At 34.4% G+C, this 21043-nt stretch overlaps 1 protein-coding gene across 1 annotated transcript; it reads left to right on the plus strand.

The window, feature by feature from the left end:
- The first annotated feature begins 13828 nt into the window (after positions 1-13828).
- LOC146722139 (uncharacterized) lies at positions 13829-17136 on the plus strand. The gene is made up of 3 exons (XM_085485388.1): positions 13829-15122; positions 16264-16267; positions 16713-17136. The coding sequence occupies exons 1-3, from the start codon at positions 13829-13831 to the stop codon at positions 17134-17136; spliced, it is 1722 nt and encodes a 573-aa protein (XP_085341514.1).
- The last annotated feature ends 3907 nt before the right edge of the window (positions 17137-21043 follow it).

Raw genomic sequence — 21043 nt, forward strand, 5'->3', positions numbered from 1 at the left:
TAACTTTTATATAATTAATATTTTATTGGTTCTTATAAAAATATATAAGACTGTTATGTATTCTTAAAATATATAAGACTGTTATGTGCATATAAGACTGTTATGTCACTTTAATATAAAATTATGTTGAGTTTAATTTTATTTTAAATAATGTAAGAAAAATTGTGATAGTTTCTTTAATAAAGTTTATTGTACATACAAATTAAATTGTGTATGTAAATTAATTGTGTATGTGGATAGATCCCGTAAAGTATTTATGCGTGCATTTATCTATAGTATATGTATTGTAAAAGCTCTAGTATTATTTAAAAGTAATAGAAATAGGATCACGGAAAGAACGTAGGAAAGTACTTTCTTGCTTTCCTATGTTATTCCTTGTTCCTGTTATTTTTTATTGTGCAAAAGCTTTTTACTCAGCTTTCTTATGATTGTATGCATGTGTGTGTAAATATATACATAATCTTATCTATTTTTTAATTGTATATTATATGGTATAGGGATCTAAAAATATAAAGATAATATAAGAAAAAAAATGTTTTATAACTTCATACAACTTTATTCAAAATAATTTTCATTTTGCAAATAATATACAATAGCGTTACGTTTCTCAATACCTTCTTCTCGTATAATTTGAGGTATATTTTCGATTTCATATTGTACAGGTTCATTTGACTGTACAATAATTGGAATATCATCAATGTAATCATTTCGTATTAAGCAAATATTATGTAAAACACAACAAGCACAAATATATTTAGGTATCAAATCAGTTCTTCTCATAGGTAATATATCCAAAAGACTTCGAAATCTTCCTTTTAACAAGCCTATTGTTCTTTCTACCATCATTCTCGCTTCAGACACAAACAAGTATTATATTTTACTTGTGCATCTGTTAAATGTCCATTATCTTTAAACGGAACCATTATATATTTTTGGATGCCATATGCGGCATCACCTAATAAATGGCTATTCTCTGGGAAGTTTTCTGCGGTACACATGTCTTCAAAGCCAGATAATCTAAAAACTCTCATGTCATGCACTGACCCTACTTGTCCTGCATAAACATGAGTGATTTTTAATTCATTATCACATATTATCTAAAAAAAAGAGGAAATAATATTATTATTTTTATATGTCTGTAGAATTTTTATTCATAAAAAAATATAATTTAACATTTTTATAAAAATACCTGTGTCTGTATAGAGTGATAGCCTTTTCTATTTATGTAAGCTTCTGGATGTAATTTCGGTGCTGCAATTTTTATATGAGTACCGTCTATCGCTCCTATCACTTTTGGAAATTTGTATTTGTTTTTAACATGTGTCCAAATATTTTCTGCTCTTGCTCTGTCTGGCCATGTAATGAATGTATGAAGATGTGAATATAATGCATTCACAACTTTGTGAACACATCTCCAAGCCGTTGCTTTTCCGACATTGAATCGATCAGCAACACATCTATAGAGTTAATAAATAAATGCTAAATATTAATATAAATTATAAATGTTATAAATTAAATGCTAATGTCATTCAATAAAACTTACCTATACGAATTGGGAGTTGCCATCATCCATATTGCCAAGAGTAATGTCTTCTCTGGTGGAATAGTATGCCTCCCACATCCTTCAGACTGTTTCAATAATTGCGGAGTTAACAGCTCCAATAAAAAAGTAAATGTTGGTCGACTAAGGCTATGGAAAAACATTAAAATATAACATTTTCTATAACGGGGTGCGGGTCAGAGACGTCGCGACCGTCGTCCAGCCCGACTCGGCCTAAAATACAACCCGAGACCGCACCTCCGGATCCAGATCGCCGGACAACATTTGTGGGGCCTCCTCGATTCCGGCTCAGAGATCTCATTCGTAAACGCTGAAACGGCCCGCCGAATCAACCGCACACCGTCTAGCCCAGATCTCAAGGCAGCCCAGATACGCCTGGCCGACGGGACGCAAGTCCCCATTGTCGAGACCATCGAAGCAACGGTCAGGTTACGAGGAAAATCGTACCGCCACCGCTTCTCCGTACTACCACAACTAGACAACGCCGTACTAATAGGCATAGACCTCTGGGCGAAATTAGGAGTCGAGCTGCGCCCGCCGCCCAGACCTGTCACCGAGACAACAACCAAAGATGGAATCGCGACAGCCAGTATCAGCCCAGGAACTACCAGCGAGGCGCTAAGGCTACAGGCCTTTCTAAATAACGAACTTCCAAAGTTCGAATCGGTCCGCGGCCCGACCGACAAAGCCACGCACCAAATTCGGCTAAAACCGGGGCCGCCCATTAAACAACGATATCGGCCCCGTAATCCGGCCATGCAAGCCGTGATCGACCAAGAGGTCCAAAAGATGGAAGCCGAAGGAGTCATCGAGCCCTGTTCGGGCGCCATGTACTGGGTCACCTTTCCCGACGCCGCGGATCGGCTCGCCGGTTCCAGGATTCGGGAGGAAGGGGGAGATTCAGACTCGCTTATTCCTTATTAACAATGCTTTGTTTATTCAAAAAGAAACAAGTAAACAAAATATTTGTTAATAAGGAATAAGCGAGTCTGAATCTCCCCCTTCCTCCAGAATCCTGGAACCGGCGAGCCGATCCGCGGCGTCGGGAAAGGTGAACCGTTACATGGCGCTGGTGGAGGGCTCGATGACTCCTTCGGCTTCCATCTTTTGGACCTCTTGGTCGATCACGGCTTGCATGGCCGGATTACGGGGCCGATATCGTTGTTTAATGGGCGGCCCCGGTTTTAGCCGAATTTGGTGCGTGGCTTTGTCGGTCGGGCCGCGGACCGATTCGAACTTTGGAAGTTCGTTATTTAGAAAGGCCTGTAGCTTTAGCGCCTCGCTGGTAGTTTCTGGGCTGATACTGGCTGTCGCGATTCCATCTTTGGTTGTTGTCTCGGTGACAGGTCTGGGCGGCGGGCGCAGCTCGACTCCTAATTTCGCCCAGAGGTCTATGCCTATTAGTACGGCGTTGTCTAGTTGTGGTAGTACGGAGAAGCGGTGGCGGTACGATTTTCCTCGTAACCTGACCGTTGCTTCGATGGTCTCGACAATGGGGACTTGCGTCCCGTCGGCCAGGCGTATCTGGGCTGCCTTGAGATCTGGGCTAGACGGTGTGCGGTTGATTCGGCGGGCCGTTTCAGCGTTTACGAATGAGATCTCTGAGCCGGAATCGAGGAGGCCCCACAAATGTTGTCCGGCGATCTGGATCCGGAGGTGCGGTCTCGGGTTGTATTTTAGGCCGAGTCGGGCTGGACGACGGCCGCGACGTCTCCGACCCGCACCCCGTTTCCCGTCGGGGGGTGGCAGTCACGGGTGAGGACCCCGTCCTTGCCACATCTCGAGCAGAATTTCTTCGGAGGTCGCTGGCAGTGCAGGCGTGTATGTCCTCGTTGCTTGCACCTCCAGCAACATTTCTCCCGACTGTAGACCGCGGAAGCTACGACCGGGGTGTGGCTTTGCGGCACGTCCCTTCGTCGTTCCTGTCTCCGGCGGTCGGCCTCTTCGTATTCGGTGGCTCGGATGCTCAGATCCCCGACGCTGAGCACGTCCGCCCGACGGATGTACAATTGGTACTCCGGATCCATGTTTTCGTAGAGCTGTTCCAGTTGGTCTAGGGATGAATATCCCCCGGCGCGCCGCATCATGGTCAGGACCTCGGTGGCGTACTTTTGGAAGGACTCTTTAGGGCGTTGTTGACGTCCCTGGATCGTCCTTTTCATCTGTCTCTCATACCCGCTTGGCAGGTATTGCTGGCGGACAGCTTGGCGAAAGTCGGCCCAGCTGGCTATGGTATCGCGGATGTTGCGATACCACAGCAGGGCGTCTCCCCGTAAGAGTTCGGGTAGCCCTAACAGCATCTGGGCGTCGGTGTAGCCGTAGCCCAGGCACAGCTCTTCCGTACGCTCGAGGAATGCCAGGGGGTCCTTGCCCTCGAAGTGGCACCCCCATTTTCGGATCTGATCCATGATCCTGGCCGGTTCAACAGGTGTCGGGGTGGTAGCTTCTTCGTCTTTGGTTGGGCTTCCGGTGGCCATTTCGACGTTGATAGTGGGCACAGATAGGTAAGTTCGAAATAGCGCGGGGTTTTGCCCGACAAATCGGCGAAGGCGTCGGCGGACCTCGTCTAAAGTTCCTTGGCTATCGATTCCGTGTCTTTTGGCCAAGGCAATAGCTTCGGATTTTGATAATTGATTTACCCACGCGGGCATCTGGATAGGCTTAAGCGAGTCGGGATCTCCACTGGGCAGGTCCCTGTTCGGGCGCCATGTAACGGTTCACCTTTCCCGACGCCGCGGATCGGCTCGCCGGTTCCAGGATTCGGGAGGAAGGGGGAGATTCAGACTTGCTTATTCCTTATTAACAATGCTTTGTTTATTCAAAAAGAAACAAGTAAACAAAATATTTATTAATAAGGAATAAGCGAGTCTGAATGAATGTATGAAGATGTGAATATAATGCATTCACAACTTTGTGAACACATCTCCAAGCCGTTGCTTTTCCGACATTGAATCGATCAGCAACACATCTATAGAGTTAATAAATAAATGCTAAATATTAATATAAATTATAAATGTTATAAATTAAATGCTAATGTCATTCAATAAAACTTACCTATACGAATTGGGAGTTGCCATCATCCATATTGCCAAGAGTAATGTCTTCTCTGGTGGAATAGTATGCCTCCCACATCCTTCAGACTGTTTCAATAATTGCGGAGTTAACAGCTCCAATAAAAAAGTAAATGTTGGTCGACTAAGGCTATGGAAAAACATTAAAATATAACATTTTCTATTTAAATTAAACGTTATATAGTTTATTATGAATTATTACTTGTTATTATTAATTAATAAAAAACATAGTAAAAATATTTTATCTATTATCTCCACTTGATTCCTCTCGACCAATAGAGCCAAACGCGATGTTATTGACAATTATGAAAGAAAGAAAATTTGGAAACTAAGGAATTTGAATCCTATGGTTGGGATCTCAAAAATTCCCCTTGTTCCTTCTCTTAACATCCCCTGCAAAGAAATAGGCGAGAAAAATATTGGTCCGAAAGTCGGAACAAAGGGAATTTTTGAGATCCCAACCATAGGATTCAAATTCCTTAGTTTCCAAATTTTCTTTCTTTCATAATTGTCGCAATAACATCGCGTTTAGCTTTATTGGTCGAGAGGAATCAAGTGGAGATTGTGGTTTTAAAATTAAAAGAGCTGACTTAAAAAGTATTCTCATTATTTTATCTATTGTTTATTGCATAAATTAATAATAACAAGCAATTAATAATAATTTATTTTTATTAAATAAATAATTTACCGAAAATGGCTTTTAAAAGCATTGCCAGTATAATGCCACACTACATTTTTAACATAATTTTGGCACCGTACTTTAGGTACACGTTTTACATTATTTTTCACTAATAAATTTAATACTTCTGCCGAATCTGAATCATCGTTTGATGATTCATCAGATTCAGCTATTAAATTTATATATGTTGCAATCAAAAATATTTTCTGATCATTTCTCTCCATTTTATAGGTTAATCTGTTGTTTACTTTTGTGTTCACTGCCAGCACTGAAAGTAATGTTCCATTTTAGACATTGTATACGCATTTACAGCACGCTCACAAAAATGAAACGCTGAATTTTGGAACATACCCTTTCTAATAAACACAATCTTATTTGATTCAAATAAGGCCATCAAGATTTGATTATAAATCTGACTAGTTTTGTAGACATGTTTAAGAAGAGAAAGGCATCTTAAAAGACTTTGTGCTTAAGACAGTCTTAAATATAAGAACGGACTATGGAATACCGTCCTTTATTTCAAAAAATGAGAGTTTAAATTTCAAAAGAGTTAACTAAAATCTTTACTTTCGAAAAGTCATAGTTGTTTTCCGACATATTTGCTGACCAAAAATGTCTCCAAGTAATCTTACAATAAAATTCTGCGCTATTAAAACAGAGTGTCCAATAATAATTTAATGGCACTCATTGGTCGTATATATATATATATATACATATATATTCACAAATATGTTTCGGCAATGCAGCGCGTGGCCTTATATCCTCACTCAGCGGAATTCTAACTGCGAGAAAAGACGCCGCGTAGCGGCGAAAGCACGAACAAGTGCACGACTTTACGGACGGTTTTCCGCGAGTGCTTTCGCGCGCAGTCTTGTCTGGCGGTGTAGCATATGTTACAGGCGTTTTACTATGAAAATATAATTGTGGCTTAAAGAGATTCTGAACGCCTTTGAGAAGTCTGTTGTTTTTTCCTGTTTTATCGTCAAAATGTGATGTTAGATAAACTATAATATAAATCTATTTATTGGCTATATGGATTGCTTTTTACCTAAAAATTGCTCAGAAACGTATATAGTGCTTGCAAAATTTAAAACTACACTGACTTTTTTCTTAAGGGTTTGAACGGCCAATTTCACATTTATTCGAAACATGATATGCTTTTTTATTTTTGTGTTCTCCAATCCTCAGGTTGCAAAAATATATTTTCCTAATAAATTTTTTTATAACATAATTCTATTAATTTCACAACGCAATCGGTTTTAACATTTCCACATGAAAAAATATGTATGTAAATATATATTTAGAAATATATGTAAATATTACATATATTCTGAAATATATGTATGTATATTTATATTTTTTTATTTGTTATTGCTTTATAATCATTACTATATTTGCAAAATATAATTTATATATATAAATTATATTATAGAATTATATGTATTTATATTAAATTTTTTTATTTGCTATTATACTTAAGTAATAACTCACTTAATAAAGTAATAACAAATAAAAAAATGTATAATTTAATTTTATTATTATTCGACACATTTGGATAAAAAATGAGAAATTCTAGAACAAAGGAACATTTTACTTACAGACAAGTGACGCAGTTTACTAAACTTATATTTTATTAACGCTCGTATTTTCATTTCTGATAATAATTCTTTCTAATTTAATAATAGATTTGTAATTAGCAGAGAAGTGCGTATATAAGTACAAATATGTTAGAAGAAATTCTGCTCGAAATTTACAGTACAAATACTCTTCTTTCTTCTGCAAGCGAAGGAAATGTTATCACTTTATCTTCTCTTTTATACTCCACATTTTACATGGTAATTTTTTATATCAAGAATTTAATATATTCGATAAATTAACAAATATTGTTTGTAAACAAATCAATTATAAATTTCCAAAAAGTTATTGCATGCTTAGTTCAAACTCGAACATATAAAATCACGGAATATTAAAAAAGATATATTGAGATAAATAATTATAATATAATAAAAAATATATAAATTAAGTAACAAAAAGCAAAAATTATAAATAGTGTAAAGTTTCATAATTTTATAGTTTAATATTTTAATAATTTAATCATTTATATGTATATATAAGTTTAATAGTATATAATTAGTATATTATATGTATATATATATATATATATATATATATAACTATTTATACTTTTATTTCATTTGTAAAAGCAATTTTTGGATATAAAAACGTTAGATGTTATATTAAATTATAGAAATTCATAATGAGAAAATTAATATTAACATTGGAAAAAAATTTTTCGGGTTTCGAGCTGCAAAATCCGGGGTTTTAGAACTCATTGTCCTAGGTTAATGATTTTATAGATGGCAACCCTAATAAAGAGTTAAGTATAGATTGGCTAATACAGCGACAGTACAAAATTATGTATATATATTATACTATTTGGCTATTGTGACGACATTGTTATTTTCTATGAATTGGTTATTTTAACTACATTCCAGAATAAACAAAGGATTTAATTGTTTAATAAGCAAGAATAATAGGCAAAAATAAATAATTTTTTTTTGGTGAATCAAATTTTAAAAAATGCATGTATTTTTGCAAATACTTGCAGTGTAATATACGGGATGTAACTAAAAAAACATATATGACATATAATGGCAAATTCTTGCAAAATATCTTGTAAAATATTCAATTTTTGATAATTTTGTTTTAATATTTTTATGCACAAAATAATTCGAGACAAATGAATTGGTATAAAAACACAATTATCTTAAAAAAAATTTTGTAATATTAAAAGGTTTCCACACTTTTAATAAACCATGTATAAAGACTCCATGTAAAAATCCATCAGTTTTAGATAGATATTATTTTAATTTATAAGCGAAAGCTGCTTATAAAACTCAGGAATTAATAAAAAGCCTTAAATCAAGAACATGATTAATTGCACAATATATTATTTATTTCACCCAAACATTATATGTAATTAAATATACGTGTCAAATTTAGTGTACAGAAATATTTTAATGAGAAAGTTTTATCTACATAGAAATATTTTATTAGCATATGTTATTTAATACAAAATCATTTTGACAAGTGTCAACATTTTAAAATGTCAAAAAATTTTGACACTTTAAACACTGTTGATATATCAATATGCAACGATGAGCTTACAGATATATGAATTCTTATTCTGTAATCAAGAAATATGAGACTATACAGATTGATAAATCTTTTGCCTATACAATTTAAAGTATTAATATTAACAAAAGCGTTCTAATTTTAGGTAAAAAACAATCCGTATAGCCAATAAATAGATTTACAATTTATTTAACCTCATATTTTGTCGATAAAAAAGGAAAAAAACAAAACTGACTTCTCAAGTAACTCCAGCATCCCCTTAAACAATATTTACTAAATTTAATATTTTTAATTAATATTATTTTTATCTTTTTTGATGTATTCACTAATTAAAATATTTTTTTAATAATAGATACAAAGAATCTTTGTATCTATTATTATATTTTTTTCTGCTATGATAGTACACTTAAAAAAGTTTAAATAAAAAAAAATAATAAGAATAAAATTTACTTTCGTTCGCCAGGAATAAAAAATCAAGGTTATAGATATTGAACTGACGACACTGGCTACAATTAGAGTTGTTAATATATATCTATTTTAACGTTATGGCCATACGGGCTGTGGTCCTTTACAAAAAAACAGTGAAAACATCAATGAGTTACAGCATATCGTCTTTAAGATGTAAAAATAAACTTATGCTTCGGAGAGGTATAACTTAAGACAAGAAAATAATTTATCCGTTTCGCTTATGTCATCTTGCCTTGACAGAACACACAATACTAACAATAATAATCACGCCAATACATGTCAAAGGTTACATCAATTTTTAAACAAACAATCATACATCGTGCTAAAACTTTCTGTGTTTTTTTGTAAATTAATTGTAGAATTTAATTTCTTAATAAAGTACATTTCGGCAATTTCTCTTTTTCTTCTATTATTTTTTTTTATGCATGATTGAAGGATTAGACCAGTCGAATTCATAGCCCATATTAATTCTGTGCTCGCTAACAACAGAAAAATTACTCGCTAAATTCTTAATATTGCGTCGATGTTCGTTAATCTTTGTACCAAGATGTCTTTTTGTCTGCCCTACGTAATTAGAGTCACAATCTTTACACGTGATACGATCTAAATCTATCTAAATTATCTTTCCCGGTTTTTATTAAACAATTTAGTTTTTTGGGGATGGTAAAAATTACGTTAAGATTCTTTTTCTTTAGAAATCTACAGATGTCATTAGTAAACCGATTACAATATGGAATGACAATAAAATTATTCTTCAAAACATCTGTCGGATTTTTAATGTAATAAAAAATTTCGAATTAAATAGTCACCGACTGAAGGGCAGTTTACTGAATGACACGCGTAACTGCATTGCTAATTCTTTGAACAGACTTAAAAACAAAAGAAAACACCAATATTTTATAAGTAGATATATCTTAATCGAATTCTCAAAATGTAAAAAGTTTTTAGCTGATAACAATAATATTTTTGTAACGCGAGCGGACAAGGAACAAGTCACTGTCATCATGAATAAGGACAAATACACGCATCAAATGACTGAACTGTTGAGTGATACATCGACATATAAAATCATGAAAAAAGAATAATTTAATTGACGAACGTACTCATAATAATTTAAAATGCACGAACGGGAACACTCCGAGAGCATATGGATTGCCGAAAATCCACAAGGCGGGAACCCCTCTAAGAATTATCATCTCATCTATTGGGAGTCCGTCGTATATGATGGCAAATTATCTACACTCCATTTTACTAAATTCAATCCAAAAACCTCAATCGTTTGTCAAAGATAGTTGGGAGTTTGTTAAATTAATAAATAATAAAGCTATAGAGTCAACGGAAATAATGGTGTCGTTGGACGTCACTTCACTCTATACTAATATCCCGAAGGAATTAGTCTTAAAAGGCATAGAAAGAAGATGGAGTGAAATCTCGAAACATATTAAACTTAGTTTTCAGCAGTTTAGTCATGCAATTGACATAGTATTGAGTTCTACTAGTTTCATGTTTAATGGGGTAGCTTATGAACAAATTTATGGAAGTCCAATGGGCTCACCTCTCTCCCTCATACTCGCAAATATTGTAATGGAGGATCTTGAAACAAATTGTTTGTCCGGGCATGGTTTCAAAACACCATGTTTTTATAGATGTTGTAACGTCCAGACCAATTTCAAAATTTCAATCTTTTTCAAAAATTTATCCTTTAACATATTAGTCATGACAATCTCTAACCTACATGAAAGACCGGTATTAACGAATATTTAATCACACATATAATTACTCATAAGTTAAAACATGTCTTCTCACAAATGACAATGGGAGTAGCAATCCACTTTTAAATAATATTTTTATCATAAAAGGCATAATTAACAAGGGTGCTCCGCTCCAGATCATTCGTTAGGAAACATAAAAGTTAGAGAATAAGCGCGCCTAAATCAGACAACGAATGTATGTTCTAACCCCTGAAACACCGTACATATTGCATGCTACTAATGCCCCTGTATATTCTATACCATTTATACTTGCGAGCCCCTAGGCACCGTACACATTGTATGTACATAACCTCTAATTATACTATACCCGTCGTACGCTCTAACCCCTGAGTGTCTTACACACTTCATACAGCCACGAATATGTAGGACTTTTCTTTAGACGGCACTTCACTGACCAACACACGACAATATGGAAATCGACATTACCGACCGATGATAAAACAGAAACCTGACTTACTAACTACAGATAAAACTTGCCCACTAATGATAAGGTAGAAAACTACCTTACCGACCAACGACAAATATGAAGATTAACATTACCAGCCAATAAGCACGTCTATAGCAAATATATTATTAACCTTAAAACTCTCACTCATAAATTAGGAGACAAAAATCATATGCAATATGCGTAATAACATTATATCCGTCATACAATCAAAAGTACTATAGCTATGCAATGTAGATGTGCGAATTGAGTTTTAAACTTAGTCAGGGACAGTCTAGAAATTTATTTCTGACATAAACTCTCTATCAATTTACATATAGCTATGCAACGTAAATGTAAATTGATAAGTTTTAACTGTCCAATGCATTTTATTTCAAATTGCAAATTCTAAAGGATAATACCCAAATATCATTTATTAAGTAGTACACTATAATGATGAGATAATTAGGTATGAAACACGCTTTATTATGTGAACTCGGCTTTACTCTCAAGAAACATCTAGAAGATTCTAGAAGGTTCTAGAAAGACGGTTGAGAACCGTTACATTCCAGAAGCATGATGCAATGCATGATGCAACGCTGAAACACGTTGCAACCTGCAAACCATTATAGAAGGACCGTTAAGAAATATCATTACCGAGAATACGATAAGAAAGTCAGAGCGCATAGTGATGAGTCATCAAAGAAACACCGCTATCGCTACCGAGAATAAAAGACGGTTGGAAACCGTTAGCGATGAGTCACCAAAGGAACACCGCTATCGCTACTGAAAAGCCATCTCTCCGGGACTTAACCGACGCAATCTCTACCAGGAACAGATTATCTCCGGTACTTCCCCGGCATATCTCTCTTGCCATTGGCTAAGCCGCATCGCCCGATGGGAGGAGCGAACCACATTTTACGGTATATAAACCCTGCACCCAGTACGGACCGGCAGTAATTTCGTCGCAGTGGTTCCAGTCAATCAACAATAATCCAGCAGTCAACCAGCAATTACTACGGGGTCCCGAAGACAACGAGACACAGCCGCCATTTCGAACCGAGGTACCGAGGCTCCTCAGATCTTCAAACTCAGAGGGAAAAACACAGTAGCGAAGTGTACCATAGCAAGGCACATTAGACATTGTCTAACCTTGTGAGTATTTAAGCCAGTTCACATATCCCTAAATAGTAAAGCGCGACGGACACTCATTATATTTAATCATTATATTTAATTATCCAATATTAACTCAATCTTACATTACATTCCGAACTCTGAATTTTGAATATAGACATAAGCCATATATTACTCTGCATTCTTGATATTATTTCGATCCACGAATTGCATCTGCACATGTCTGCGTTACAATCGTCGGTTTATTCAATATTTTACTCAATACTATTTGATACTATTTAACCCATATCGCATACTTACTCAATCTATTATAATAAATATATTTATACATTTTATTGTATCACTGCTTATTTATATATGTATATAACCCTGTATCCTACCACATATTAGCGAATTGAATACCGCTAATTCCTCTGTACACATTAGAAACTATATCCTGTCAGAAGGTACATTCGCAAGTCATCTCTGAGGTGCACGTTTAGTAAAGTGAACGTCGCACTAGCCTATTAAGACAAGAACCAAAGAACCCGGAATAGCCGGATGAACACCTATCTCTCTATTTTTTTACGCTTTTATTACCTTGCATTTTCTAATAGTTGCGAATACTTTACCACACCAACTGACAGTGATCTTGCATATTGATATTCGATTCATTTGACAAGTGTACACCACCTAACCCTATTTACAACCAATAGAAATATACCCTGTCATAAGGTAAATTTGTTGCTACGATTCTGAGATGCACGTTTAGTAGAGTGAACGTATGCATTCGCCTTTAAGGACCAGAATTCACGGACAACCGTGTATTTCTTTATCCACCCCAGCTTACTCTCTCTCTGCTCTATAATCCAAACGAATTACTTTACCAAACCGAATGACAGAGGTCTTGATAATTACTAAGAATTATTACTTCGATGTTTAAAACTTTAATCTTTGATGCTTGAAAGTACAAGTATTAATATTCTTGATATAGATATTAATACACGTACTCAGAATCCCTTTCCTATTCCACATTATTACCAATTTTCTTTCAGTATCGTATAATTATAATTATAATTGATACAAGCTTAACTAATTAACAGGTAAAGGGCACTCTCGTAAAGATTAACTTTTCATCTCATTTCTAATTCATTAACAAGTAGATCACGACTTAAACGTGAGTCATACTCGATTACTTTTGATTATTTAATTCTCTCAGTTTTATAAAACGTATTATTCATATAAATTTATTTAAGGGGGGATTCTAGTGTAACGGGTCAAAAAAATCAAAATTTTTTTTGCATAAATTAAAAGTATAACATCTTAAAAATACGCTCCTACAGTTTTAAAGTCGAATTCGCAAAAATAAAGAAGTTATAGCTCTGTTTAGTGAGACGCGTCAGAGTTCCAAACAGCAGGCAGTCAATCGATATTTAGGGTCGGCTATTGTTATGTTTGTGATCTTTTGAAAGTTTTTTTTTATTCACACACAAACACGTTTGTGTATGTGTGTGAAACAGATTAGTACAGGCTACTGTAGGCAGTTCCTCAGTATCGTTTCACCTTTTGACCGATACAGACGTGTTCAACGTAAAAAGTAGAAAGATGCCTCGCAACGGTGATAAATTTGGAAATTTTCGTGCAACAAAACCGCGAAGAAAACGTTTCCAAGGAAATCAGCATACATTAGAAGAGGAAACTGGAGCAACGTCGTCTGCTGCAAAAAAACTGAAATCTACGGATTGTGATTTTCTTATAAATCAAACTCATGGCTACAGATTCATCGAAATCTTTACCGTTTTCAGCGCTCTTTCACAAATGTTAATTTGTAAAGAATGTAAAAAAGATATAAATTTAGCTGAAACGGGAAATCGTGGATTGGGTTTCAAAATTGTCATTACATGCTCATGTGGTATAAGAAAAATTGACTCAGGTCTTTTTGTAAATAATGCCTATGAAATCAATCGAAGAATAGTATTTGTTATGAGACTGTTGGGAATTTGTAGAGAAGGTATTAATATTTTCTGTGGTCTCATGGATATATGTTGGAAAGGATTGAATGTTTCTGTGTATTACGCTGCTGTAGAAAATATTCACACTGCAGCAAATGCAGTTTTCCATGCGTTATGTCGCAAAGCAGCAGAAGAAGAAATGGAATTAATTTCACAGAAAGAAAATCCAGCTGTAAATTTTACAGTTTCTGGTGATGGAACGTGGAAAAAGCGTGGCTTTTCGTCATTATTTGGTGTGACAACGCTTATAGGACTAAACACTGGAAAAATAATTGACCTTGTTGTAAAAAGCAGTTACTGCCAATCTTGCACATTTTGGAAAAATAAAAAGAATACTCCGGAATATTTTAAATGGCTCGAGACTCATGAAGAAACATGCACCATTAATCATTCTGGATCAGCTGGAAAAATGGAGGTGGATTCAATGCAAGAAATGTTTTTAAGATCTGAAGAAAGATTTGGTGTAAAATATGTTAATTATGTCGGTAATGGTGATTCGAAAACTTTTAGAGCACTTCTGGATTTACAACCTTATGGCCAAGATGTAATATTAAAAAAAAGTGAATGTGTCGGACACGTAGAAAAACGAATGGGTACTCGATTGAGAAATATTAAAAAAGTAGCGAAACTTGGAGGAAAAGGAAAATTGACAGACGCACTTATAAAAAAATTAACAAAATATTATGGATTGGCGATAAGAAGGCATTCAGATTCCGTAAGTGATATGAAAAAAGCCATAATGGCTACTTATTATCATATGTGTTCGACAGAAGAAAATCCGCAACATCAATATTGTCCACTGGGAGCTGAAAGCTGGTGTAAGTGGCGAGTTGCAGAAGCGACTGGAAAACTTGACGAGTTCGAGCATCAGCCTGCTTTTCATAAAAGTGTTGCGACCAACCACAGCTGGGCGCAGTCCGGAAGAGCTGCCTTGGTTGAAGGACGTGACATCCCAGTAGCGGAAGGAAGCAGTCCGAACTTTAAAACGTAAACAATGTATTTAAACTAAGTATTATTAATAAGATAACGAAATATGACAATTTTATTTTTTTGAGTTTGATAAAAATCAATTTTAAGTATTCTAATTCATTTAATGTTAATTTTATTTTGCAATAGTTATTTTGCATATTTATAATTACTCCACGCATTTTTAGTTGATCTATAATATTAAGTTATAAAAGATAGCAAAGAATAACAAAAATCTAAGTTTCAGTTATGAAATATATTTCAAAGAGTTGTAATCAAAATAAGAGGACTAGTCAAATATTAGACAGATGCATAGGTTATATTTAAGTATAATAATAAGCGCGAGAATAATCTTTAAGTTGATTAACTTAATATATGAATTATTTAATTTCGTTTTACAAGATAAAATTTTAGATATTCTTTTATGTTGATAGACCAGTTATGTTTAAGTTTATTTATTTTGTAATATTTTCAGTTATTTTGTAAAACCAACACGTCAGTTGGTTAAAACATTTTAAAAAGACTGATAACAATTATACAATGGCGTATTGGTAAATCAAATACGAAATCATTATGATGTTTATTTTTATTTATTTCCAAATAAGCATACTAGACATAAGTTAACATAAATAAATAAAAATCCAATAAAAATTAATCAAGTAGTATATATATAAATAACATTAAAATAAGTATAAGCTAAGAAAATAAATAGAAACCCAAAAATATTAATAAGTAAGATGAACTAGCTAATAAGGATATGTACATAGTGTAAATATAATGCTTGAGTAAATATTAATATAAAAATAGAAAAAACCTAAAAAATAGAACTTTTGTTAAACCGAGCATAGAGCATGCGCGCGCGCGCAACGCGCTGAGTAGTCAGCAGGCCCCTGGCGGGGCGGAAGAACACGATTGGCCAGCGGGTCAGTAGAGGGGTGACCTTGCGGCACATATAAACCAGCGCGGCAAGGCTTCAAGAGTTCTGGACCACGGGGAACTCAATCGGGCTTCTTACCACCAAGAGCTCAGTGGAGTTTTTTTTTTAGTTACGAAAAATTCAAGTTGAGTTCAGCTCGAACGAGAAACGCGGACTAGTAACATATCACTTTGTACAGTGTTTGTAAACGAGAATATAAAATCTGTGCGGAACCTGTAAAGAAAAATATACATTATATTTACCTGGTTAAATAACGCGTGAATTCATTTACCCATTATCGTTTATCCCACGGCGATCCAGTCCAGCGAATCCTCAAATGTCTGCGGCGATGAGAAGGAGGAATCTAGCATCCCACGACGACCTAAAACAGAAAAAAGAAATTAATAATCCAAGCGGTACAGAGATCCACTTAAGGGAACCAGCGTGTCAACGTTGTCACGTGGAATCAACGACCGTAAGTAACCTTGTTGTTTATAAAGTCAAAACAACTGGCGACCACATAGATGACGAAAGCGAGCAACCTGGGCCGTTGTAAGTTCGATTCCAATCAAAATAAGGGATCGCACGGTCACAGTGTTCAAGATCATCTGTTGTCAATTTATGAAGATCTGTCCAAAGTTGAATTATTACAAAGATGTTTAGGTGGATACACTCAAAATTGTAACGAAAGTTTTAACGCATGCATTTGGCGTCTAGCTCCGAAACATCTCCACTGTGGTTCAAAGACTATAGAAATTGCTGCTTATCTGGCTACCGCAATATTTAATGAAGGTTATTTTCCGATATTAAAAATGATGGAAACAATGGGCATTATTATTGGACAACAGAGCAAAACATTTGCCGAAGATCATAATAACAAACGACTATTGAATGCACACCGGCGCAGCTTAGAAAGCACTAAAGAGGCTCGTACAGCCAGAAGAATGGAGAAAACAGTACTACAAGACTTTTTCGAAGAAGAAGAAGGTTTAATGTATGGGGCCGGAATAGCAGAATAAACGTTCAAGTCGATTTTTCAGCAGTAAGTATCGTGAAACTTTATCTAAAACTTTAAACGCGTTTTTCTCAAAACCATATTTTTTAAGTTGGCGGGCGTGATAACTTGAGAACTAATAAACCGATCAACTTTGGTCAAGTTTTGTTCAATTCGTTATAAATTTCTTTAGGTACTATACCTATCATTTTATGTTTATTGCACTTATTTATAACATTTTTTTATCAATATATGATCAAATTTATATTTAAAAAAAAAAAATTTTTTTAAAAACGCTACAACTTGTTTAATTTATTATTTTTTCTTTGTTAGGGAGGTATAATACTAGCGGAAAATATCTAACTTTAAGAAAATATTTCGCTTTTTGCTTTCAGATAACCGAGAAGAACATTACAACGCCCGCCAATGGACGGGAAATTTCAGAGAGGGGTCCAGATTATATATTATATATTGAAATTAAATAATGCAAATTGAAAATAATTAAAATTTTTTGATACCTTAAGAAGGTCTCTTTTTATTCCAAAAAGTTTTATTTGGCTATCATTAATAGTTTTCTAGAAAAAAAATCTTAAACATCGCTTATTTTTTGGCCTGTTACACTAGAATCCCCCCTTAACCATCAGATGGTCTCCCCCTTCCGAAGGAAGAATCAAATTGATCGTGACGAACAACGTCTCCATAGACTACGCGAACGTAGGACAAGGAGAATCTTAAACTTACATGTCCAAATCTTTCCCACGCGAGTAATCGTTCGGTCCCTTTCTTTAGACGTTTATTCGCCTATAAGTAACCTTCCGCCTTACATTGATTATTCTCATCCGCAATTTCCGGAGCCTTCACCTTTAGAGTCAAATACGTTAATAACGAACCCTAATCATCATTTCTTTTCCGATCCCGAATATTATATCCCAGATCAAAGCCAACAAATTGTATCGTCAGAATACGATCCTTTCTTACAATTTAACCACGAACGAAACTTTAATATTCTTGACGAGGACACCGTGAACCTCACATCCGACGACACTCGTAACTTCGTCTCAGAAGAAGCTCAGGACGACTTCGCTTCTTTTATTACTTACCTTAATCAGCCTAACAATTCTGAACAGGAGCTCAGTAATATTGTAACTCAATTTCAAGCCCCCCACGAATCACGTCAGGACCAATAAACTTTATATCGACGTAAAGGTTTTATAAATGAATAAATGACATTATACTTGTAAAATATCTTTATTTATCGACCCGACCCATCAGTTTCCTTCTCTGTCCGATACTCTCAATCGAATCTCAAGCTCTCGGCTTCCCTGGGTATAGCCGGCCTAGCAGGTTGCCCATAAAACAAATAGAGAGCAGCTTCTTAAACGTCCACCGAGGTAGACGCGAGAGAAGACCGTCTTGTGCAGAAGGTAATTTGCCGTCGGGTGAATTATTGGACGTAACAATGTGTAGACGACATATTCATAGTCCTCCCTAATGACAAACTATTAGAGGTAGGAGAGGCGTTTAATAGTTATCACCCAAAATTAAGTTTTACTTATGAGATTGAAACTAATAATTCACTCAATTTTTTAAATACAACCGTTAGTAGGGATAACAATAACCTTATAACTAATTGGTACAGAAAACTAACATTCTCAGGAAGATATATTAATTTTTTCTCAAATCATCCGATGAAATATAAAATTAATACCATTATTAATCTAGTCGACCATGCAATACTTTTATCTAATAAACGGTTTCATGACTCGAATTTAAAAATTGTAAAGAACATATTGAAAAACAATTGTTTCCCAGATAATCTCATTAATAAATATGTTAATGATAGAACCCATAAATTGTCACACCCGATAAGTAATGTGGATCAAAAAATTTTAAATGTGGATCCGACAGATGTTTCGAAGGATAATTTTATTGTCATTCCATATTGTAATCGGTTTACTAATGACATCTGTAGATTTCTCAAAAAAAAGAATCTTAACGTAATTTTTACCATCCCCAAAAAACTAAATTGTTTAATAAAAACCGGGAAAGATAATTTAGATATTAATAAACAAACCGGCGTAGTTTATCGTATTACGTGTAAAGATTGTGACTCTAATTACGTAGGGCAGACAAAAAGACATATTGGTACAAAAATTAACGAACATCGAGATCATTAAGAATCATTAAGAATTCAGCGAGTAATTTTTCTGTTGTTAGCGAGCACAGAATTAATATGAGCAATGAATTCGACTGGTTTAATCCTTCAATCATGCATAAAGAAAATAATAGAAGAAAAAGAGAAATTGCCGAAATGTATTTTATTAAGAAATTAAATTCTACAATTAATTTACAAAAAGACACAGAAAGTTTTAGCACGATGTATGATTGTTTGTTTAGAAATTGATGTAACCTTTGACATGTATTGGCGTGATTATTATTGTTAGTATTGTGTGTTTTGTCAAGACAAGATAACATAAGCAAAACGGATAAATTATTTTCTTGTCATAAGTTATATCTCTCCGAAGCATTAGGAGACGCACCATTATCCTACACCATCAAAGTCCATTTTTTGGGGGTGTAGAACTACTAAAATATAAAAAATTTTGAATTGCACGTAATATAACCTGAAAGGCAACATCGCCACGAGTAATTTGAGCCAAGAAGGAATAAAATCGGTCAAGCCGTTCTGGAGATACAAGCGGTCAAAAAGTGACGTTTTTCATGAAAAATAAAGTAACGTCTTCTTCTTCTTCTTCTTCTTCTTCTTCTCTGTCCGCTGACGTCATCAGGATTATATATATCCTAAAAAAATCATAAAAATGAAAAGGTCAGGCCATGTTCAAAAGAAAGTACTCAAAAATTTAAACGATCTAATAATAAATTATCACGAAAAGTAACTGATATGTTATTCAAGGTGCCAGTTCAAAGTGAACATACGTAAAGTGTATATTATCTAAATTTAGTAATAATATATTACCATGAAAAGTAACTGTGATATTTTATTCAAGGTGCAAGTTCACATTGAATATACATACAAATAAGTAAAACTGATTACAATTTGATTCTAGAAAATAAGTGCGATATGTTATTCTTAGTGCACAAAATATAATAGTCGTTTATAGAGATTTGATTTGAAATTCATACTAGCCCGTACAATGAAAAATAATTGCTCGTAATTCCAGAGTACCAATTTGTTAATGACTCAGAAAAATAACATGGCGGCCTGTTCTCAAAAAACTTTCGATGGGTAGAATAAATAATTGAAATAAGAGTTGTGAAAATTGTATAAATTAAAAACCTCCAATCTTTCTTTAGTAAAATTTCGAATTTTTGTATCAATTTCCGATTTGTGTTATACCGTATTTTCAGGAAGTAAGTTATTGATCAGAAAACTTTGCCTTGTTGCTCGAAACGGGTGTATATTAAGTAAAATTTATAAATGTACAGTTCTCAGGTCAACTACAATAAAGCTATACGCTTAAAAAGTTTACTGATTATTTGTCGTAATATACAATAAAAAATTACATATTAATTATTCAAGATACAAGTGAGAAATAAATATCATTAAAATATACAAAACAAATTTATCAATTTGACTCTGAAAAGTAAGTGACATGGTTCTCAAAGTGCAAGGTTTCATTTGACTTACAATTTTCTTCAGAAACACAGAAGAAAAAGGTATTTGTATATAGTTTTGTATATTCACTTCGTTGTGTGTGTAGAGCTTTTAAAAATACGTTGAATCCTTATTCTAATCTAATCTTCTTCTAATGTAATACTTTTCGTATTTCAAATGTTGTAGTAATTATTCTGTAAGAGCTTTGACATTATTTCTAAATGGACATCGAGAAACATAGTTTTTTGAGAGCAGGCCGCCATGTTATTTTTCTGAGTCATTAACAAATTGGTACTCTGGAATTACGAGCAATTAT

Source organism: Nylanderia fulva, unplaced genomic scaffold (genome assembly GCF_048542155.1).
Source record: "Nylanderia fulva isolate GAGA-0341 unplaced genomic scaffold, ASM4854215v1 Scaffold363, whole genome shotgun sequence".
NCBI classification, from domain to species: domain Eukaryota; kingdom Metazoa; phylum Arthropoda; class Insecta; order Hymenoptera; family Formicidae; genus Nylanderia; species Nylanderia fulva.